The 24,521-nt window shown below is 37.2% G+C and overlaps 3 protein-coding genes across 3 annotated transcripts; 2 read left to right on the top strand and 1 right to left on the bottom strand.

Moving 5' to 3' along the window:
- The first annotated feature begins 6,600 nt into the window (after positions 1-6,600).
- On the top strand, positions 6,601-8,331 carry LOC100408809 (olfactory receptor 5M3). Its single transcript, XM_078339176.1, has one exon. The coding sequence runs from the start codon at positions 6,626-6,628 to the stop codon at positions 7,547-7,549; it is 924 nt and encodes a 307-aa protein (XP_078195302.1). The 5' UTR covers positions 6,601-6,625; the 3' UTR covers positions 7,550-8,331.
- Positions 8,332-14,255: 5,924 nt separating this feature from the next.
- On the top strand, positions 14,256-15,900 carry LOC100408447 (olfactory receptor 5M9). The gene has a single exon (XM_002755266.5). It carries the CDS (start codon positions 14,256-14,258, stop codon positions 15,186-15,188), a length of 933 nt encoding a protein of 310 aa, XP_002755312.4. The 3' UTR covers positions 15,189-15,900.
- A 3,455-nt stretch (positions 15,901-19,355) lies between these two features.
- On the bottom strand, positions 19,356-21,118 carry LOC100408081 (olfactory receptor 5M3-like). The gene has a single exon (XM_002755265.6). The coding sequence runs from the start codon at positions 21,091-21,093 to the stop codon at positions 20,170-20,172; it is 924 nt and encodes a 307-aa protein (XP_002755311.4). The 5' UTR covers positions 21,094-21,118; the 3' UTR covers positions 19,356-20,169.
- Between the last annotated feature and the right edge of the window lie 3,403 nt (positions 21,119-24,521).

Below are 24,521 nucleotides of genomic sequence, written 5' to 3'. Positions count from 1 at the left end.
TTTAATTTTTTATTGGATTATAGGTTTTGGGGTACATGAGCAGAGCATGCAAGACAGTTGCGTAGGTACACACATGGCAGTGTGCTTTGCTTTTCTTCTCCCCTTCACCCACATTTGGCATTTCTCCCCAGGCTATCCCTCCCCACCTCCCCCTCCCACTGGCCCTCCCCTTTTCCCCCCAATAGACCCCAGTGTTTAGTACTCCCCTTTCTGTGTCCATGTGTTCTCATTTTTCATCACCCACCTATGAGTGAGAATATGCGGTGTTTCATTTTCTGTTCTTGTGTCAGTTTGCTGAGGATGATGTTTTCCAGATTCATCCATGTCCCTAAAAACGACACAAACTCATCATTTCTGATTGCTGCATAATATTCCATGGTGTATATGTGCCACATTTTTCCAATCCAGTCTATCATCAATGGGCATTTGGGCTGATTCCAGGTCTTTGCTATTGTAAACAGTGCTGCAATGAACATTCGTGTACATGTGTCCTTATAGTAGAACGATTTATAGTCTTTTGGATATATACCCAGTAATGGGATTGCTGGGTCAAATGGAATTTCTATTTCTAAGGCCTTGAGGAATCGCCACACTGTCTTCCACAATGGTTGAACTAATTTACACTCCCACCAACAGTGTAAAAGTGTTCCTTTTTCTCCACATCCTCTCCAGCATCTGTTGTCTCCAGATTTTTTAATGATCGCCATTCTAACTGGCGTGAGATGGTATCTCAATGTGGTTTTGATTTGCATCTCTCTGATGACCAGTGACGATGAGCATTTTTTCATATGATTGTTGGCCTCATATATGTCTTCTTTCGTAAAGTATCTGTTCATATCCTTTGCCCACTTTTGAATGGGCTTGTTTGTTTTTTTCCTGTAAATCTGCTTGAGTTGTTTGTAAATTCTGGATATCAGCCCTTTGTCAGATGGGTAGACTGCGAAAATTTTTTCCCATTCTGTTGGTTGCCGATCCACTCTAGTGACTGTTTCTTTTGCCGTGCAGAAGCTGTGGAGTTTCATTAGGTCCCATTTGTCTATTTTGGCTTTTGTTGCCAATGCTCTTGGTGTTTTGTTCATGAAGTCCTTGCCTACTCCTATGTCCTGGATAGTTTTGCCTAGATTTCCTTCTAGGGTTTTTATGGTGCCAGGTCTTATGTTTAAGTCTTTAATCCATCTGGAGTTAATTTTAGTGTAAGGTGTCAGGAAGGGGTCCAGTTTCTGCTTTGTGCACATGGCTAGCCAGTTTTCCCAACACCATTTGTTAAACATGGAATCCTTGCCCCATTGCTTGTTTTTGTCAGGTTTATCAAAGATTGTATAGTTGTATGTATGTTGTGTTGCCTCCGGTGCCTCTGTTTTGTTCCATTGGTCTATATCTCTGTTTTGGTACCAGTACCATGCTGTTTTGATTACTGTAGCCTTGTAGTATAGTTTGAAATCCGGTAGTGTGATGCCCCCCGCTGTGTTCTTTTTGCTTAGAATTGACTTGGCTATGCGGGCTCTCTTTTGGTTCCATATGAAGTTCATGGTGGTTTTTTCCAGTTCTGTGAAGAAAGTCAATGGTAGCTTGATGGGGATAGCATTGATTCTGTAGATTACTTTGGGCAGTATAGCCATTTTCACGATATTAATTCTTCCTAACCATGAACATGGAATGTTTCTCCATCTGTTTGTGTCCTCTCTGATTTCGTTGAGCAGTGGTTTGTAGTTCTCCTTGAAGAGGTCCCTTACGTTCCTTGTGAGTTGTATTCCAAGGTATTTTATTCTTTTTGTAGCAATTGCAAATGGCAGTTCGCTCTTGATTTGGCTTTCTTTAAGTCTGTTATTGGTGTAGACGAATGCTTGTGATTTTTGCACATTGATTTTATATCCTGAGACTTTGCTGAAGTTGTTTATCAGTTTCAGGAGTTTTTGGGCTGAGGCGATGGGGTCTTCTAGGTATACTATCATGTCGTCTGCAAATAGAGACAATTTGGCTTCCACCTTTCCTATTTGAATACCCTTTATTTCTTTTTCTTGCCTGATTGCTCTGGCTAGAACTTCCAGTACTATATTGAATAGGAGTGGTGAGAGAGGGCATCCTTGTCTAGTACCAGATTTCAAAGGGAATGCTTCCAGTTTTTGCCCATTCAGTATGATATTGGCTGTTGGTTTGTCATAAATAGCTTTTATTACTTTGAGATACGTTCCATCGATACCGAGTTTATTGAGGGTTTTTAGCATAAAGGGCTGTTGAATTTTGTCAAATGCCTTCTCTGCGTCAATTGAGATAATCATGTGGTTTTTGTTTTTGGTTCTGTTTATGTGGTGAATTACGTTGATAGACTTGCGTATGTTGAACCAGCCTTGCATCCCTGGGATGAATCCTACTTGATCATGATGAATAAGTTTTTTGATTTGCTGTTGCAATCGGCTTGCCAATATTTTATTGAAGATTTTTGCATCTATGTTCATCATGGATATTGGCCTGAAGTTTTCTTTTCTCGTTGGGTCTCTGCCGGGTTTTGGTATCAGGATGATGTTGGTCTCATATAATGATTTGGGAAGGATTCCCTCTTTTTGGATTGTTTGAAATAGTTTTAGAAGGAATGGTACCAGCTCCTCCTTGTGTGTCTGGTAGAATTCGGCTGTGAACCCATCTGGACCTGGGCTTTTTTTGTGAGGTAGGCTCTTAATTGCTGCCTCAACTTCAGACCTTGTTATTGGTCTATTCATAGTTTCAGCTTCCTCCTGGTTTAGGCTTGGGAGGACACAGGAGTCCAGGAATTTATCCATTTCTTCCAGGTTTACTAGTTTATGTGCATAGAGTTGTTTGTAATATTCTCTGATGATGGTTTGAATTTCTGTGGAATCTGTGGTGATTTCCCCTTTATCATTTTTTATTGCATCTATTTCGTTGTTCTCTCTTTTATTTTTAATCAATCTGGCTAGTGGTCTGTCTATTTTGTTGATCTTTTCAAAAAACCAGCTCTTGGATTTATTGATTTTTTGAAGGGTTTTTCGTGTCTCAATCTCCTTCAGCTCAGCTCTGATCTTAGTAATTTCTTGTCTTCTGCTGGGTTTTGAGTTTTTTTGATCTTGCTCCTCTAGCTCTTTCAATTTTGACGATAGGGTGTCAATTTTGGATCTCTCCATTCTTCTCATATGGGCACTTATTGCTATATACTTTCCTCTAGAGACTGCTTTAAATGTGTCCCAGAGGTTCTGGCATGTTGTGTCTTCATTCTCATTGGTTTCGAAGAACTTCTTTATTTCTGCCTTCATTTCGTTGTTTACCCAGTCAACATTCAAGAGCCAGTTGTTCAGTTTCCATGAAGCTGTGCGGTTCTGGGTCGGTTTCTGAATTCTGAGTTCTAACTTGATTGCACTATGGTCTGAGAGGCTGTTTGTTATGATTTCAGTTGTTTTGCATTTGTTGAGCAGTGCTTTACTTCCAATTATGTGGTCAATTTTAGAGTAGGTGTGATGTGGTGCTGAGAAGAATGTGTATTCTGTGGATTTGGGGTGGAGAGTTCTGTAAATGTCCACCAGGTTTGCTTGCTCCAGGTCTGAGTTCAAGCCCTGGGTATCCTTGTTGATTTTCTGTCTGGTTGATCTGTCTAGTATTGACAGTGGAGTGTTAAAGTCTCCCACTATTATTGTGTGGGAGTCTAAGTCCTTCTGTAAGTCATTAAGAACTTGCCTTATGTATCTGGGTGCTCCTGTGTTGGGTCCATATATGTTTAGGATCGTTAGCTCTTCTTGTTGTATCGATCCTTTTACCATTATGTAATGGCCTTCTTTGTCTCTTTTGATCTTTGTTGCTTTAAAGTCTATTTTATCAGAGATGAGAATTGCAACTCCTGCTTTTTTTTGCTTTCCATTAGCTTGGTAAATCTTCCTCCATCCCTTTATTTTGAGCCTTTGTGTATCCTTGCATGTGAGATGGGTTTCCTGGATACAGCACACTGATGGGTTTTGGATTTTTATCCAATTTGCCAGTCTGTGTCTTTTGATTGGTGCATTTAGTCCATTTACATTTAGGGTTAATATTGTTATGTGTGAATTTGATACTGCCATTTTGATGCTAAGTGGCTGCTTTGCCTGTTAGTTGTTGTAGATTCTTCATTATGTTGAAGCTCTTTAGCATTCAGTGTGATTTTGGAATGGCTGGTACTGATTGATCCTTTCTATGTGTAGTGCCTCTTTTAGGAGCTCTTGTAAAGCAGGCCTGGTGGTGACAAAATCTCTGAGTACTTGCTTGTTCGCAAAGGATTTTATTCTTCCTTCACTTCTGAAGCTCAGTTTGGCTGGATATGAAATTCTGTGTTGAAAGTTCTTTTCTTTAAGAATGTTGAATATTGGCCCCCACTCTCTTCTGGCTTGTAGTGTTTCTGCCGAGAGATCTGCTGTGAGTCTGATGGGCTTCCCTTTGTGGGTGACCCGACCTTTCTCTCTGGCTGCCCTTAGTATTCTCTCCTTTATTTCAACCCTGTTGAATCTGACGATTATGTGCCTTGGGGTTGCTCTTCTTGCGGAATATCTTTGTGGTGTTCTCTGTATTTCCTGCAATTGAGTGTTGGCTTGTCTTGCTAGGTGGGGGAAATTTTCCTGGATGATGTCCTGAAGAGTATTTTCCAGCTGGGATTCATTCTCTTCGTCCCCTTCTGGTACACCTATCAAACGTAGGTTAGGTCTTTTCACATAGTCCCACATTTCTTGGAGACTTTGTTCATTCCTTTTTGCGCTTTTTTCTCTGATCTTGGTTTCTCGTTTTATTTCATTGAGTTGGTCTTCGACTTCAGATATTCTTTCTTCTGCTTGGTCAATTCGGCTATTGAAACTTGCGTTTGCTTCGCGAAGTTCTCGTATTGTGTTTTTCAGCTCCTTTAATTCATTCATATTCCTCTCTAAGGTATCCATTCTTGTTATCATTTCCTCGAATCTTTTTTCAAATCTTTTTTCAAGGTTCTTAGTTTCTTTGCATTGATTTAATACATGATCTTTTAGCTCACAAAAGTTTCTCATTATCCATCTTCTGAAGTCTAATTCCGTCATTTCGTCACAGTCATTCTCCGTCCAGCTTTGTTCCCTTGCTGGTGAGGAGTCTTGGTCCTTTCTCGGAGGCGATGTGTTCTGGTTTCGGGTGTTTTCCTCCTTTTTGCGCTGGTTTCTTCCCATCTTTGTGGATTTGTCCGCTGGTCTTCTGCGTAGTTGCTGACTTTTCGTTTGGGTCTCTGAGTGGACACCCAGAATGTTGATGATGAAGTATTTCTGTTGCTTGGTTTTCCTTCTACCAGTCTAGCCCCTTCGCTGTATGACTGTTGAGGTCCGCTCCAGACCCTGCTTGTCTGGGGTGCACCTCTAGTAGCCGTGGCACAGCGAGGGATGCTACCAGTTTCTTTTTCTGCTCTCTTTGTCCCAGAATGATGCCTGCCTAATGACAGTCTTTTGGATATAGAGGGGTCAGGGAGCTGCTTGAGGAGACAGTTTGTACTTTATAGGGGTTTAATTGCTGAGCTGTGCACTCTGTTGTTCATTCAGGGCTGTTAGGCTGCTATGTTTGATTCTGCTGCAACACAGCTCATTAAACAACCCTTTTTTTTTTTCTCAAATGCTCTGTGTTGAGGGGTTTGGGCTTTATTTTTGGATGTCCGATCAGGTGTCCTGCCCAGCTCGAAGGCAGACTAGCCACTGTTTGGCTGCCGAGGCTCCGCCCTGCTGTTGTGTGATTCGCGCTGTTCCTGCCGGCTCTGCTGTGGTCTCCGCCACGCCCTGCGGCGGAGTCTCTTCGTTGTAGCGTGTTGCCTCAGCAACGGCAGGGTGCGTCAGCAGTGGGCGTGTATCTCAGTAGGGACGGGTTGCCTCGGCAACGGCTGGCTGCGTCAGCAGTGGGCCTATATCTCAGTTGGGGCGGGTTGCCTCGGCAACGGCTGGCTGCGTCAGCAGTGGGCGTGTATCTCAGTTGGGGCAGGTTGCCTCCGTAGTGGTGGACGCCCCTCCCCCACAGAGCGTCTCGGACCGTCTGCCCGGGATAGTTTGAAATCGCGGTTTTGTTCGTCCCACTGGGTATCCCAAGCGATTTGTCCCTGCAATCCCCTGGGCTGGGCTACTGTGCAAGTCTCGTTCAGTCTCAAGTCCAGCCCTCTCAAGTCTCAGGTTGCCGGTTCAACAAGGCACCCGGACAAGCGCGCCCTGTGGGGATTGCTGGGTAGGGCCAGCCGCCGCCCCGGCTGCCGGCTTCGCCAGGCAGACCTACTGCCTGGCGTCCCATGTCTTTTTATACTTGGGAGTTTCCCCGTTCTGTGGGCAACAAAGATCAGTCTGGAAATGCAGCACTGACTCACCGTTTGCGAATTCAATGCGGGCTCCAATCCTGGGTTGTTCTCACAGCGCCATCTTGAGTCCCCTCCTCGTATAATTGTTACATAATAGGGACTGTCTACAATTATTGACCACAGAGCCTAGTATATAACAGGTGCTGAGAAAAGATTTGTGGAAACAATGCAAAGTGTGATCACAGATATTGTATAAAGGGAGTATAAATAAAGGTATGAATTAATAAACAAAAATTCTAGTTTTTCCATTTATTTTATTTTATTTATCACAGAGATTTGTAACTCCTATTGACTTAGAATTGGAAAATGCTCAATTTCACCGACGTGACAGAGTTCATTCTTTTGGGGCTAACCAGCCATCAGGAATGGCAAATTCTCTTCTTCATCGTTTTTCTCGTGGTCTACATTATCACCGTGGTGGGCAATATTGGCATGATCATGTTAATCAAGGTCAGTCCTCAGCTTAACAGCCCCATGTACTTTTTTCTCAGTCATTTGTCATTTGTTGATGTCTGGTTTTCTTCCAATGTCACCCCTAAAATGTTGGAAAACCTGTTATCAGATAAAAAAACGATCTCCTATGCCGGCTGTTTAGTACAGTGCTTCTTCTTCATTGCTCTTGTCCATGTGGAAATTTTTATTCTTGCTGCGATGGCCTTTGATAGATACATGGCAATTGGGAATCCTTTGCTTTATTGCAGCAAAATGTCAAGGGTTGTCTGTATTCGACTGATTTCTTTCCCTTACATATATGGTTTTCTGACGAGTCTGGCAGCAACATTATGGACTTATGGCTTGTACTTCTGTGGAAAAATTGAGATCAACCACTTCTACTGTGCTGATCCACCTCTCATCAAAATGGCCTGTGCCGGGACCTTTGCAAAAGAATATACAATGCTCATACTTGCCGGCATTAACTTCACATATTCTCTGACTGTAGTTATGATCTCTTATTTATTCATTCTCATTGCCATTCTGCGAATGCACTCAGCAGAAGGAAGGAGGAAGGCCTTTTCCACATGTGGGTCCCATCTGACAGCTGTCATCATATTTTATGGTACTCTGATCTTCATGTATCTCAGACGTCCGACAGAGGAGTCTGTGGCGCAGGGGAAGATGGTGGCTGTGTTCTATACCACAGTGATCCCCATGTTGAATCCCATGATCTACAGTCTGAGGAACAAGGATGTGAAAGAGGCCATGACAAAAGTGATCAGCAGATCATGTTAAACAAAATGAAATCATTGTCTTCTATTGTTTGGAGAAATGTTATTGTCCAGTACCTAGAAACATTAAGATAAAGATATTCTGTGGGTTGAAAAGAAAAATGAAAGGGATGCAAATTGAGAAAATATAAGGTAGAATGAGTCATTTCTCTTGATGCGAGTAGTGGAGATTAATTAAAAATGAACAAATACATTAATAGAAAAGATGATGTGGGACAAAGTTCCTAGGTGTACTAATGGAAATTGCTCAAATACCTAGCTGCAATGAAAAGACTTTTTCTTATTCAAAAGTACAATTGCATTAATTTACAGAATATTTATTTACTTACTTAAAAACAAATTTGGGGCCAAAAAACCCCCATATCATGAAATTGTTTATTGTTTAACACTTCTTTTATTCCATGGGATCGGGTCTGGTCAGAGACTGCTACTTTGAAAATAGTAATGCAATTGTATTTCATGCTTTTTAACTTTTTGGTGTTTCTTAAGAAACACAACATGGTAAGTGTCTCCCTTTCACAGATCACAGTAACTGCTGTGTTTCAGTTCTAGGACTGCCAGTCACCAGACTGTGGTTTGCCCTGGCCAGTGGCTTCACTGTGACTGAAAAGTAGGAAAATTAGTGGAAGACGGTGTCATTGTAAAAGCATGGCTCTCCAAATTCCACAGAATGAATTCCATTCACACTTATGTGGGATATCCGGTACCCCTGTGACTAAGCTATGACGCTTACATATTCTAGTTAACCTTTGCATTTGAAATAAATTCAGTATTTGTGACACACTATTTGTTGTTATCAATAACATTTTCTAATATAATAGTAGAAAAATAATTTGACATCTCTCTTGCACCTTATTTCACTTATTTCACCAAAGTCTACGTCCTCAAACCAGATAAACATATATCACCTTCTGTTTTGATGCAAACAATATATAGCTAAAGAAATTTATATATTTTGATTTCTACATTTAAGTAATTAAAAATCATCTCCAAAGATGTGAATATAAAACAAGATTGGCGCCATCTGAGTAAAAAGCATTCTTTTTTATTTAGCTTTTAAGTTCAAGGGTACACGTGCAAGTTTGTTAGATAGGTAAACTTTGCCATAAGGGTTTGTGGTACAGATTATTTTGTACCCAGGTACTAAACCTAGTATCCATCAGTTATTTTTCCTGATCGGCTCCCACCTCCCAATCTCTACCCTCTCATAAGCCTCAATGTGTGTTGTTCCTCTCTATGTGTCCGTGTGCTCTCATCATTTAACTCTCACTCCTAAGTGAGAACATGAGGTATCTGGTTTTATGTTCTTGCATTAGTTTGCTAAGGATAATGGTCTCTAGCTCGATCTATGTTCTCATGTAAAGGACAAAATCTCTTATTTTTTTCCTTATGGCTGCATAGTATTCAAAGGTATACATTTTCTTTATGCAGTCAATCACTGATGGGCTTTTAGGCTGATTACACGTGCTTGCTATTGTGAATAGTGCTGCAATGAATATACCCATGCATGTTTCTTTATAGTGAAACAATTTATATTCCTTTTGGCATATACCCAGGAATGGAATTTCTGGATATTTCTGTTTTGAGGTCTTTGAGGAATCACCACACTGTCTTCCATTGTGGTTTAACTAAGTTTTATAGTTCAAGGATCATATGAAAAAACTCAACATCACTGATCATTAAAGAAATGGAAATCAAAACCACAATGAGATACCATCTCACACCAGTAAGAATGGCAATTATCAAAAAGTCCCCACCCCTAAAAAAATCAGATGCTAGTGTCGTTGCGAAGAAAAAGAAATGTCTATATGCAATTGATGGAAGTCTATAAAAGTGTTCTTCTTTATTCATTATTGAATTTTATTTACTTCAAGAGAAACCACAAATCCAATGAACTCATTTCAACATGCATACACATAAATCATGGGCAACGTTTTAAAACCTTTTGCATATATAAACAAACTGCTAATTTAGATTCAATTGTAGTATTACCGTGTCTCTGCCTGAAAGATGTTAAACCTTGAGAGACTTTAATATGTAAGGTACGGGAAATTCTTTTGGAATTACTCCAAAGTTAAAAGCAGTTTATTTTGGCAATAAAAACACTGATTTGCCATTTTTGGGGAACTCTTGATATACCAAATTAGTTTCTTATTATTAATAAATTTCAGAATATATTTTGAAAGCATTCTATCACCTGTAGCGTGTTGGCAGTTAAATTTGAACGATCTTTGTTATCTCTTTAAAGGTGAAATGCGTTTCCTGTTTATTTGTTTAAAGAGTTAGTTTCGTGTTACATAAAGAATAATGAGTCAAGGTCAGTGGTCAAATTACGTTTCTGGTTTCAGTTTCCAAATTTCAAGTGAATTTGTGGATGACCTTGGACAAGTCCCATTTTGTCACCCATCTAATTACTTTTAAGGTTGTAAACTTTGATCTCATTGCCATTTCTGCCTAATAATTTTCACTGGTCTCCATTCTTTGGCAGAGCTTAATGCAATTTTTCCATTTGAACTTCAAGATATTTCTGGAAAATACTTTTAAAAATAGATAGTATTGTCACACTTATTTCAACATCTATTAGTTTAATATTTATGCATTTCCAACATCTAATCAGGAAGCCAAGTTTTCTCTTTCTCTGTTTCTCTTCTATATTTTTCCCTTTCTTTCTTTCTTTCTTTCTTTCTTTCTTTCTTTCTTTCTTTCCTTCTTTCTTTCTTTCTTTCCTTCTTTCTTTCTTTCTTTCTCTCTCTCACACACACACGCACACACACACACTCACACACACTTTCTTATTTTTCAGTCTACATTTTCTTGAGATATTGTATCTGAAGTCAAAACTGCCTAGTGTCAAACTCATCTAATAAACTTTCTCAATAGTGGGGTCTGGTTGGGGGCGGCCAAGGGAGGGTCAGCACAGGGAGAAATGTCAGATGTAGGTGACGGCGGGTGTAGGCAGCAAACCGCATTGCCATGTGTGTACCTGTGCAACAATCCTGCATGATCTGCACTTGTACCCCAGAACCTAAAGTACAATAATATATATATAATATATAATATACATAAGTAATACATATATAAGTATTATATGTATATGTAATGTATTATATGTATAAGTAATACATATACATTAATAATATATGTAAGTAAATACAATTAATGAAGACTCTGTATTTTGAACTCTGAGAACGCCACAACTTCATAGATACTGCTGGTTTTCTGCAATTAGCAACATGAGTCCTGACTCAAGGAAGTTGCTCTCCAGTCCAGATTAGCAAAAGACAGAGAGAATGGGCTCTGCACAAGACGCATCCAGACAAGCCATGATTCATGCCACCTGCAGCCACACGGGTGTCAATACCAAGAACTTGCCATATGTCATAAAGAGTGTATCAAATGAAACCTTCTCAAGAGTTATTCTTTTGTGTTCTGTCCAAATCTGGAGAAGCCTTCCAACTACTGTTAAAGTTGCTATCTTGAGCATATAAAAAGTATTTTAAAAAATAGGTGAGAAGAAATTTATAAATTCTGGGTACTTTAGCACCAAAAAACTTTGCCCAAGCACAATTCTGTTCATAATTTTCCAGACTAAATGGACGAAGTATACATTTTAGAGTTTACATAATCTAAGTTTGCACCCACATTCTTTGGCTTGATAGTATCCAAACAGAATGGAGGGTAGTGGTAGGGAGAGGAGCAAAAAAATAACTATCAGGTGCTATGCTTATTAGCTAGGTGATGAAATCTGTACCCCAAGCCTCAGTGACACCCACTTTGTTGATATAACAAACCTGCATATGTACCCCTAAATCTAAAATTAAAAAAGGAAAAAACTAACATCACAATTTTTTTTTTTTGAGATGAAGTCTTGCTCTGTCACCCAGGCTGGAGCTCAGTAGCATGATCCTGGCTCACTAAAACCACTGCCTCCTGGGTTCAAGTGATTCTCCCACCTCAGCCTGTCAAGTAGTTAGGATTACAGGAACCCACCATTAGGCCTGGCTAATTTTTGTATTTTTATAGAGATGGGGTTTTACCATGTTAGTCAGGCTGATCTTGAACTCCTTGACCTCAGGTGATCCACCTGCCTCGACCTCCCAAAGTGCTGGGATTATAGTCAAGAGCCACCAAGCCCGGCACATCATACTTATTTCACATAGGAATACTTTTATACTTCAATGTAAGGATAATATTAATCACAACCCTAAATAAGTGGTAAGATAATACCAGTAAACTATTTAGAGGTAAAACTGTACAAATAAGGACAACTTTTGTGTGATTCACATACAGCAGGCGTTGGGAAGAGTGTTATCCTTATATATTCTAAAATCATCTGAACAAAAATATAAGATAATAGTTTCCGTATTCTACAGATGAGTACTTTGAGACTCAGAAGTACATTGCTTGTTCAAGGTGACATAGTGAAAATGATATAGCAAAGGTATAATTCCAGAACTGTCTGACTTCAGTAATGACTTCTACTTGTAGTCGTCATTCTGCTAATGATTTGTACTTTGAGTATCTGACATCTAAACACAACCATGAGATGCATGGGACATGCACTGGTATGATCATCTATCCTGACAGACGGTGCTTTTCAGAACAGTTGTTCAACCAGAAAGAAAGGGAATCACTGAAATTTTATATAATGTAAACCAATATTTTGCTGAGATGCATGGTTGTCAATGTGTAAATAAAAGAGGACAGAACCCATGTGAAAGTGAGAGATAAGATTATGTTAGGATCAAGAATTTTGGTTTATTTTATTTAAAAATTTTCTTCTCATCCATGCTTCTTAACTGCTTCTATGCCTGAGCTGTGTATAGAATTTTACTTATTATTCCTTTCATAATTATCTGGAGAGTCCTTTAGGGAGATGATCCCAGTGTTCCTACGTTTAAGATACTGTTATAAATAGTGAGAAGTTATCATTTGCTACTCTCTCTACTGAAGGTAGGTCTGCAAGTTCTTCACTTTTTGCAATAGAGATCGATGCAGTCAAATCTTTTAATTTCACTCTCTGTCTTGAAGAGGAACCTAATACATCATTCACAGTCTTATTTGTTATCAGAGTATTTATATTACTGCAAACTTTTTATACTTCTATCCCTGGTTTATTGAAAACTTTGTAAGAATGAGCTTATTATAATGCAGATTTGCAAAACTTTTAAATTTATTTTTTGTCTTCTCATTCTCCTTTACAAGCAAAAACTATTAACTTTCATAATATTGTTTAACTATGTATGTGAATTGAGTTGGGGTTATAGGGTCAGAGGGCATGATTGGTCCAATTGTTTATATCTTCACTATTTTTCTTCATGGATAATTCCTAAAATATTAATAGAAATAAATTTTGGTTTTTATTTATAAATTACAATTTCAATCTTCTTGATTATTTTGATAGATGATGCACATTTAGGTATTAAATGTATTTTCTCCTGGAAATCATTGTCATATGATCCTGGGATGATGAGGTCACCTAAACTTGGAGAAGTAGAGAGTTGCGATGATCTACTATCTTAGTGGTCCAGGCTGCTCCGGATAACCAAAACTCTTAAAAGTCTATTAAAGATGAACTATTAAAGAGATAACTTCCTCCCATTGTGGAGGATGAACAAACTGAGTGTTAAATGAAATGTAATGGCAGAAGAGGCTATCAAAGAGGCAGCGACAGAAGGTCATTAAACACATAACACTGAAGTAATTTTTTTTTTGCATCCCATTCCTGCTAATTAGTAGACTTCTGACCCAGGGAGACTTTCTTAATGTCTCAGTGTTTAGCTTCTTCATTTGTAAAACGGGCATGCAAATAAAACCTGTTTTGTAGAATGTTTGTATGCCAGAGTTTTCATGAGCATTCAATAGCGGTTAGCTATTCTTAAACATATTACAAGGCTGGAACTGTTGCCTCCAGAAAAATATTTACTAGAGAGTTTAAATAATTGTGGATTATTGTATTATGTGAAGTGCATCTAGAGATCAGGGCACGGAGAAATCATACGTAGAAGTATTTCTGAATTTCTGTTAAATGTAACTACTAAGCAAGATAGTCTCAAGAGTTTCAAGATAAACAAAACGCACTAATATTAGGTTGGTGCAAAAGTAATTGAATTTTTTTGCCATTGAAAGTAATGGCAAAACCCACAATAACTTTTGCATCAACCTAAATATTAAAGGACAAATGATTTTATGTAAAATAAAAAAATACATCACACAGTGACTGAAATAAAATGAAGTAGTGTTAGTTTATGTCTCTTAGATGCCTCAGTGCTTTATTTCATATATTTTATGCTTATCACAGTAATAACACTAACCTAAGTCAAATTCTACTAATGAGAGGAAATCAGTGGAGATTAGAAATTTTTACATAGGAAAATCTCTGACCGCAGCATCTGCAGCTCTTTACCTATTTTGACATTTATGATGAGCCAAAAGGTGAAACTACAATCATGGACATCCACAGCAAAAAATGAACTTAGATCAGAACTAAAACTGCAAAGTCTATTATGTTATGTATTCAGTTCATTTTACATATCGTATATTTAAACAATGTATTATACATTTTTCAAAGTATACATTGTTTTTAGATTATTTGAATTAAAATAAGGACAAATACAACTCAAAGTTTCAAGAATAAAACAAATCCATTTGCCTTCTTTTTCAAAAAAATATTCTCCATAGGCAACACAGACTTGGTCTACACTAAGGCAATGCCTAATTTCACGGACGTGACAGAATTTATTCTCCTGGGGCTGACCTGTCGTCAGGAACTACAGGTTCTCTTCTTCGTGGTGTTCTTAGTGGTTTACATGATCAGTCTGTTGGGAAATATTGGTATGATTACTTTGATTAGCATCAGTCCTCAGCTTCAGAGCCCCATGTACTTTTTCCTGAGTCATCTGTCTTTTGTGGACGTGTGCTTCTCCTCCAATGTTACCCCCAAAATGCTGGAAAACTTACTATCAGAGACAAAAACCATTTCGTATGTGGGGTGCTTGGTGCAGTGCTACTTTTTCATTGCCCTTGTCCACGTGGAGGTCTATATCCTGGCTGTGATGGCCTTTGACAGGTACATGGCCATCTGCAACCCTCTGCTTTATGGCAGTAAGATGTCCAGGACTGTGTGTGTCCAACTCATCTCTGTGCCTTATGTCTATGGATTCTCTGTCAGCCTAATATGCACACTATGGACTTATGGCTTGTACTTCTGTGGAATCTTTGAAATCAATCACTTCTATTGTGCAGATCCCCCTCTCATCAAGATTGCCTGTGGGGGAGTGCACATCAAAGAAATCACAATGATTGTTATAGCTGGAATTAACTTCACATATTCCCTCTCAGTGGTCCTTATCTCCTACACTCTCATTGTAGTAGCTGTGCTACGCATGCGCTCTGCCGATGGCAGGAGGAAGGCATTCTCCACCTGTGGGTCCCACTTGATGGCTGTTTCTCTGTTTTATGGGACTCTCATCTTCATGTATCTCAGGAGACCCACTGAGGAATCTGTAGAGCAGGGGAAAATGGTGGCTGTGTTTTACACCACAGTAATTCCCATGTTGAATCCCATGATCTACAGTCTGAGAAACAAGGACGTGAAAGAAGCAGTCAACAAAGCAATCACCAAGACATTTGTGAAGCAGTAAAACTGCAGTAGACATTGTTGTCCCTATTGTAAATAGGATCCTATTATATATGGTCACATGTAAAAGTCCTAGCTGAGACAGCACTATGTAAAGGTAACTCTTTCATCCGCTGAGAGGTTCACTGTAACAGAGTGATGCTTTACCTTATGTATGGACTCCAAATGCTAAGCATATTTTCTCCTACATGTGCTCCCACATTATAAAAGATTACATACTGTTCATTCACAATATGCTTAAAATTGGGCTGAGTATAGTCACTGGAGGAACTGACAAATAAGTGTAGATATATACATGTTAAGTTGGAGGTACACTTGTTAGTGTTGGATGTTATTTCCCAGATTATTTTACACATCTACATGTTCCTCAAACTAGAGTTCATGTGAAATATATAAACTCCCAGAAAAAAGTAAACACTTCATTTATTTTTCATGACCATAGAATATTGATGAACTGTTTACCTAAAAAGTGTTTAAAATCTTGAAAATGCAATTATACTTAGAATTTTTAACTAGTATCTTAATATAATCCTGTTTGTCATCATTTTTCATAACTCGACAGTTAATAATGTTTTGTTTCAATGTTTTGTTTTCTTACCCTAACTTTACTTCTTGAGGGGTACTCATTCACACATTTTCTGATATTAATAGGGTGAACTCTCTCTGACAAAAGATTTTCCTGCCCTTATCATAATGAAAAGACGAGCCAATATAAATTTTCTGACACAAAGTCTGAGCTTTGGCAATACTATATTGTCTCATTAAATCATTGGTTTATAATATGATTTGAAACTTTTCTTTGCTTCAGGCTCCTTTTCACTAACATTTAGTTCTTTGACTCTGTATATAGCAACTTAAATCCAGCTTTTGGTGTCTAGAGTTGATGAAACAGACAAGAAGCATTGTTCAACTAAATGCTGCTGAACTGGTCATGTATTCAAATGTGACCAACAGAGTTCTAAATTGTATCCCATTTGGTCCTGGTTAAAAATCTTCAAAGGCTCACTGTCTAGATTGGTGCTTCCCCATAGCTTACTTGTTCTACATTATATTATTGCTACAGATAAGAACGGAAATTTGTTTACCCAGGTGACTCTTGCTAAGCTAATTTCATAAAGCTAAGTGTAAGATAAAAGTGATTGCTGATTAGTTTATTTGGGATGTGATAATCCACCTATAGGGGTGCACAATTCAACTAGTACGTACAAGTTGACTCTGAGAAGTAAAATACAGTTATAGTGATGCTTCTAGGAAGATGGACTAATTCAAACACAGAAAGCATTGTTGTTCATGCAAATTTACCATGGTTCACTTTCCTAGTAACTAGGAATGGATCTGAGTAAAAGTATGTGGGATACATACGCTTTCATAAATTTACATTCTGATAGCAAAGTATGAAAATGTGTTTCTAAACCACCCAAAATTGCTTCTAAAAAGTCAGAATGAGGTACAAAATGTAGGGCTACTCAAGCAACAACTGTTTTTACAGAAATGGGCTTCACAATCTGACATTCTAAGGTTATATTTTTTTGTGATCCTATGGCAGAGCTCTTCCTTATTCTCCACTGTTTCATTTTTCCTTTAGACATAAAAATCTGGCTATCCAACTGTACGTCAGAGTTGTAATCTCTCCTTATTATCTTGATATACATTGTTGGGGACTTTGTTTTTTTTTTTTTAACAACTTAAACAGCATAAATGTATTATTTTGGAATTACCATCAGTTATGAGTTTAGGTAAAGATTAAATGGGCCTACTGCTCAGGGTCTGCCCAGGCAGAAATCAACTTCTTGGTCAGGTCTGTTGTTCCATCTGAGACTCTGGATCCTCTTTCCAGTTAATAAATGTGTTTCTAAATTTAATTCCTTGCAGTTACAGGACTGAAGTTTTCTTTTTAAAAAAATTCAATTTTTGTTATATTTATTATATTATATTACATTGTATGATGCTGAGACTTGGGATACAAATGATCTCATCATCCAGGTAGTGAGCATAGTACAGAACAGTTAGTATTCCAGTTCTTGCCCCACTCTTTTCACCCCACTATAATAGTCTCCAGTGTCTATTGTTCCCATTTTTATATCTACCAGTACCCAATGTTTAGCTCCCACTCATAAGTGAGAATATGCAGTATTTGGTTTTCTGTTCCAGCATCCATTTACCTAGGATTATGTCCTCCAGCTGCATTCATGTTACTGAAAAGGACATGATTTCATTCTTTTTTAAGACTGTGTAGTATTCCATGGTGCATATGTACCACATTTTCTTGGTGATAGTGTTTATATACCACATCCAGAAAAACGATTTGACCACTGACCTTAACTAATCATTCTTTACATAACACTAAACTAACTCTCCAAAAAGATAAATAGAGGCTGAGTGTGGTGGCTTATGCCTGTAATCCCAGAACTTTGGGAGGCCAAGGCGGGAGGCTCATGAGGTCAGGAGTTTAAGACCAGCCTGACCAACATGGTAAAACCCCATCTCTACCAAACATACTAAAAATATAGCTTGGCATAGTGGCACATGCCTGTAATCCCAGCTACTTGAAAGGCTGAGGCAGGAGAACTACTGATCCCAGGAAGCAGAGGTTGCAGTGAGCAGAGATCAGGTCACTGCACTCCAGCACGGGCAACAAGAGCAAGACTCTGTCTAACAAGAAAAAATAAAAAGGAGAATAAATAGAAAACGCATTTCACCTTTGGAAAAAAAGAGGTAACAAAGATGGTTCAAATTTACCTGCCAACTCACGCAAGTGATAAAATATAAAATGCTTTCAGAACATATTTTTAAATGTATTAATAATAAGAAACTAATTTGGCATATCAAGAGTTTCCCCCAAATGGCAAATAATGTTTGTATGGCCAAAAAATATTACTTCTAAATTTGAAGTAATCCCAAAAGAACCTTGTGTACCTTAGATATGAAAAGTCTATAGAAATTTAACAATTTTCAACCAAAGACACAGTAACACTATAATTGAATCTAAATTAGCAATTTGTTTATGTATGCAAAAGGTTTTAAAATGTGTATGTATGTAGAAATGAATTCACTGCATTTGTGGTTTCTTTTGAGGTAAATAAAATTCAAAAATGGACAAATAAAAATGCTTTTTTATACTTCTACCAACAGAACACAAACGTTTCTTTTTCTTCACAATCTTGCCAGCATCTGATTTTTTTTGCATTTTTGATAATAACCATTCTTATTGGTGTGAGATGGTATCATATTGGGCTTTTGATTCACATTTTTAAAATTATCAGTGATGTTGAGCTTTTTCATATGATTCTTGGCCTCATATATTTTAGTTCAACCCTTGTGGAAGACAGTGTGGTGATTCCTCGAAGACCTCAAAACAGAAATACTCAGCAATGGAATACAAATTGTTCTACTATAAAGACACATGCACATGTACATTCACTGCAGCACTACTCACAATAGCAAACACATGTAATCAACCTAAAAGCTTACCAATGATAGGCTGCGTAAAGAAATCTACATATACACTATGGATTGCTATGCATCCATAAGAAAAACATGAGATCTTGTCTTTTTCAGGAACATAGATGGAGTGGAAGACCATTACCCTTAGCAAATTAATGCGGGAACAGAAAACCAAATACTTTATGTTCTCACTTGCAAGTATGAGCTAAATGATGAGATCACATGGACACATGAGAGTAACAACACACATGAAGGCCTATGAGAAGGTAGAAGTTGGGAAGATGGAGAGAATCAGGAAAAATTACTAATAGGTACTAGGCTTAGTACCTGGGTGACAAAATAATCCGTACCACTAACCCCTATGACACAAGTATTCCTATATAACAAACCTGCACATGTACCCTAGAACTTAAAATGAAAGCTAAATAAAAAAAGAAGAATGCTTTTTTTCTCAGATGGCATCAATTTGTCTGATATTCATATCTTTGCAGATAATTTTTAATTATTTAAATATAGAATTCAAAATGTATAAATTGCATTTCTTAGCTATATATTGCTTGCATCAAAACAGCAGGTGATTATATATTTATTTATTTGGTCTGAGGACACAGACTTTGATGAAATAAGTTGCATCTTCATCCTTATGCTTCATGAATAAGGTGCAAGAGAGATGTCAAATGATGTTCCTATTATTATGTCAGAAAACGTTATTGATAACAACAAATAGTGCATCTGAAGTACGGAATTTATTTGAAATGCAAAAGTTGATTAGAATATGTAAGTGCCATATCTTGGTCACAGGTGTACCAAATATCCCACATGTAATTTATTCTGTGGAATTTGGAGAGCCATGCTTTTACAATGACGCTATCTTCCACGAATTGTCCTACTCTTCAGAGTGAAGACACTGACCAGGGCAAACCACAGTCTGGTGACTGGCAGTCTTAGAATTGAAACACAGCAGTTACTGTAATCTGTGAAAGAGAGACACTTACCATGTTGTGTTTCTTAAGAAACACCAAAAAGTTAAAAAGCATGAAATACAAAAGTATTGCTGTTTTCCAAGTAGCAGTCTCTGAATAGACCCAACAACATGGAATAAAAGAAGCATTAAAAAATAAAAAATCTCATAAGGCTTAGTGAGACAGCTATTTTATGTCATTATATTGGAAAACCAAATTAAATATTTTGAGTTTTTTTCTGCCCCGAATTTGCTTTTAAATGGCAAATAAATATGACCTAAATTCATGCAACTGCACTTTTGAAAAAGAAAATGTCTTTTCATTTCAAATTTGAGCATTTCCATTAGTACACATATGAAATTTGGCAAACATCACCATTTCAATTAATTAATTAATTAATTTATATTTAATTAATCTCCATACTCACAACAACAGAAATGATTCATTCTACCTTATATTTTCTCAATTTGCATCCCTTTCATTTTTCTTTTCAACCCACAGAATATCTTTATCTTAATGTTTCTAGGTACTGGACAATAACCTTTCTCCAAACAATAGAAGACAATGATTTCATTTTGTTTAACATGCTCTGCTGATCACTTTTGTCATGGCCTCTTTCACATCCTTGTTCCTCAGACTGTAGATCATGGGATTCAACATGGGGATCACTGTGGTATAGAACACAGCCACCATCTTCCCCTGCGCCACAGACTCCTCTGTCGGACGTCTGAGATACATGAAGATCAGAGTACCATAAAATATGATGACAGCTGTCAGATGGGACCCACATGTGGAAAAGGCCTTCCTCCTTCCTTCTGCTGAGTGCATTCGCAGAATGGCAATGAGAATGAATAAATAAGAGAATGTAACTACAGTCTGAGAATATGTGACGTTAATGCCGCCAATTATGAGCATTGTATATTCTTTTGCAAAGGTCCCGGCACAGGCCATTTTGACGAGAGGTGGATCAGCACAGTAGAAGTGGTTGATCTCAATTTTTCCACAGAAGTACAAGCCATAAGTCCATAATGTTGCTGCCAGACTCGTCAGAAAACCATATATGTAAGGGAAAGAAATCAGTCGAATACAGACAACCCTTGACATTTTGCTGCAATAAAGCAAAGGATTCCCAATTGCCATGTATCTATCAAAGGCCATCGCAGCAAGAATAAAAATTTCCACATGGACAAGAGCAATGAAGAAGAAGCACTGTACTAAACAGCCGGCATAGGAGATCGTTTTTTTATCTGATAACAGGTTTTCCAACATTTTAGGGGTGACATTGGAAGAAAACCAGACATCAACAAATGACAAATGACTGAGAAAAAAGTACATGGGGCTGTTAAGCTGAGGACTGACCTTGATTAACATGATCATGCCAATATTGCCCACCATGGTGATAATGTAGACCATGAGAAAAACGATGAAGAAGAGAACTTGCCATTCCCGATGGCTGGTTAGCCCCAAAAGAATGAACTCTGTCACGTCGGTGAAATTGAGCATTTTCCAATTCTAAGTCAATAGGAGTTACAAATCTCTGTGATAAATAAAATAAAATGAAAGAAAAACTTAGGAATTTTAAAATTTATTATTTTATATCTTTATTTATGCTCCCTTTATACAATATCTATGATCACACTTTGCATTATTTTCACAAATCTTTTCTCAGCACCTGTTACACAATAGGCTTTATGGTGATTAAATGTAGACAGTCCCTATTATATAAAAAATTATACAGAGTTTAGTGACTGAAATATACTGTTATTAAGTATTGCAAGCAGTCACATTTGTAAGATTACTTCTTAAATATCCCTCATTTCCAATGATGGCATATTTTCAGTTTTATATTTTTAAGATAATAGTAGGGAATTATAGTTCTTTTTGTAATAGAACCAAAAAAGTGTGCTTTTAAAACCTAATCTCTTTTTCATTATAAGCTTATTTTCAATAATTAGAGAAGAAAATCATGTGATTAAATAATCAGCCTATAATGTCATAACAATATTTTCATTCTAATCTCATATTTGCATTCTTTTCAAGTGAAGAACAGAAAACTGATTATACTAGCCATCAACGTCAAGTTAAAGAGTGAATTACTTGTTTACATTCATGCTACTAGGTATCATATACTGCTATGTTCTAAAGATTAAAAGATAAAATGTACGCATTAATGTCAGTATTTATGAAAGTACTAATGTAAATAAATGCTTTCTAAAACTTGGATGTATTCTTACAGAGTTTTAATGGGAGCAGAAATTTAGAAAGTAATTCATTTTCTTTGGGAATTCGGTGGAATTCTAGGAACATTTCTTGGATAGTTTGCAAATTTATTTTCAAACCCAGAATGTATCACATGAAAATTTTTCTCAAAATTGTTTCTCACATTATATTTTAAGTATATTAGAAATAGAATTAGTACTTTGCATGATGTTAATAAATACAGGTAACATCATGCACTATTAGTGGTTGACATGATGTTAGCAGACATAATGGAGAATAATCCACAAGTGTTCCTCCAACAAATGGGACATCTTTGTGGCCTGCCAAATTTCTTAGCAATTCAGAATCCACCTAATAAATTATTTACTGTACACATCATTCATTTAACTTAAAAATTACATGCACACACACACATACATGTCTGCATATATGTATATACATATGTATATAAACACACACCTATATGTATATACACATACATATAGCTTATATATATTTATTTAATATAGGTATGAGAGAAATTCCATTAATTAGATATTTTGTCAATGAACATTCATATTCTGTAGAACAAAGAGTGCAAGTCAATCTAATAGGAATCTTGAGATAGCCTTTCAGCAGTACAGTATATTCGTTGGAGATTGAAATGTTTCATACCTCTCATGGCTATATACTATCTCTAGAGCAAATGATTATTCCCAAGACCTTTCTTGTAATCTGCAGTATTAAACTATGTTCAACCACAATTTGAGGAAAATAAATCTCATTGCATAGTAAAAATAAGTGAACACTTATTTACAGTGGAAATCCAAAATTTTTCAAACAGCAAACTTGGAAAAAACATTTTTCTATGCATAGAGGAGGAAATTACTAACTGAAACAGATTACATTCTACATGGCTTCAGAAGTTTGGTTTAATTAATAAAAATTTGAGGCATTAATTAGTGGTAAATTTTTAAAAATGAATAAGAAAGTTCTAAAAACTATATAAACTGCCTTAGAATATATTTATGTATGGGCTGCAAAAATTTTCTTATGGTGCTGTTAAATTAATATCTAAGATCCTTATATTCATATCTAAACAGAGATTACAGACACGTCAACAGATAATTCCAGATTTCGGATTCAACATTTTATGCCTGCAGCTGCCTCAAACATTCCTCTGTATGTAATTTTCAAAGACTGACAATAGAGGGATTCTTATTTGGAAAGTCTTATTCATTCTGTAGCACCAGGGATGATTCAGCACAAACAAAAATGTAGAAGATGGCATTGTCAGTACTTCCCACAAGTTAAATATAGAGCCTTGAATGATGGTTATCCAGATGATAAATAGCAATAATAAAATTACCAGAAACTAGGGGTTAGATATGATCCTAGGGGGTGCAAAGTCTATGAAGAAATAGAGAAATGGGGACCTCAAGAATATTTAGAAGATTTCCTCACCATGTAAAGTCAAGAATACACACATAAACTTTGCTTATTGAATTACTCTATTTCAAATTAAATTACCAAGAAATATGGATTCTTTTCCAGACCCAGTATAAAGCAATATTAAGTATTCCAGTCAGGCCGGGCATGGTAATTCATGCCTCTAATCATAGCATTTTGGGAGGCTGAGGTGGGTATTTGGCCTGAGGTCCGGAGTTATAGTCCAGCCTAGCCGACATGGAAACACTGTCTCTACTAAAAATACAAAAATTAGCTAGGTGTGGTTGTGTGCTTGTGATCCCAGCTACTTGGGAGGCTAAGACAGGAGAATTACTTGAACCCAGGAGGCAGAGGTTGCAGTGAGCCCAGATTGCACCACTATAGTTCAGTGCAACACAGCAAGACTGCATCTCAAAAAGAATAAGAACACATGGACACAGGGAGGGGAGCACTACACATTGGGGTCTGTTGGGGGGAATAGGGGAGGGACAGCAGGGAGTGGGGAGTTGGGGAGAGATAGCATGGGGAGAAATGCCAGATATAGGTGAAGGGGAGGAAGGTAGCAAATCACACTGCCACGTGTGTACCTATGCAACTATCTTGCACGTTCTTCACATGTACCCAAAAACCTAAAATGCAATTAGAAAAATAAATAAAAGAAAAGAAAAAAGAAAAAAATAACATAAAAAAAGAGTAAAAACAAAAATGTATCCCCGTTAAAGAGTTCTGTTTTTATTGTCAGACCTTGGTTGGATCCTGTGTCTATGACTTATTTTATAAAATTGGACATGTTTTACTCTTGATTTTTGCTTTATTTTACTTTTCTTGTTCCCCAATGTGACTTAAAATAATAATAATATCCATTTAATTGAGCATTGGTGACTATGAAAAGAGACATTACATATTAACACATAAAAATATAAAAAATTATCAAATGCACTCCATTAAGAATTTGTAATTATCTAATTATATAATCTTTTTGAAAAAATGTCTCTTTTTTTATGTGTCTCTCTCATACACCTACACACATAATAGATAAAATCATGAATGCATTCCCATAAATCATAAAAAAATAAAGTCTACAATGCAAGCTCCATCTGACAGTTCCTGATGGATGCATTTTTCACCAACCTGAGAATGAAGAGAAATATCTCCAATAAGGATGCAAAGTTGAAAAGTGCATGCTGTATATGGGAACGGTAAACACCTTCAACCTGACAAAAGAGAAACTGAGGTAAGTGCAAAGGAGAAGCCTCCCTTAAGTGCTTGCCTTAGAAAGCAAG

The sequence above is a fragment of the Callithrix jacchus genome, chromosome 10, assembly GCF_049354715.1.
Source record: "Callithrix jacchus isolate 240 chromosome 10, calJac240_pri, whole genome shotgun sequence".
NCBI lineage: Eukaryota > Metazoa > Chordata > Mammalia > Primates > Cebidae > Callithrix > Callithrix jacchus.
This window is presented reverse-complemented; position numbering and strand designations above follow the sequence as displayed.

Bases quoted from the DNA above. Each gene is read 5' to 3' on its own strand.
- LOC100408809 (XM_078339176.1), top strand. From the start codon at position 6,626: ATGCTCAATTTCACCGACGTGACAGAGTTCATTCTTTTGGGGCTAACC.
- LOC100408447 (XM_002755266.5), top strand. From the start codon at position 14,256: ATGCCTAATTTCACGGACGTGACAGAATTTATTCTCCTGGGGCTGACC.
- LOC100408081 (XM_002755265.6), bottom strand. From the start codon at position 21,093: ATGCTCAATTTCACCGACGTGACAGAGTTCATTCTTTTGGGGCTAACC.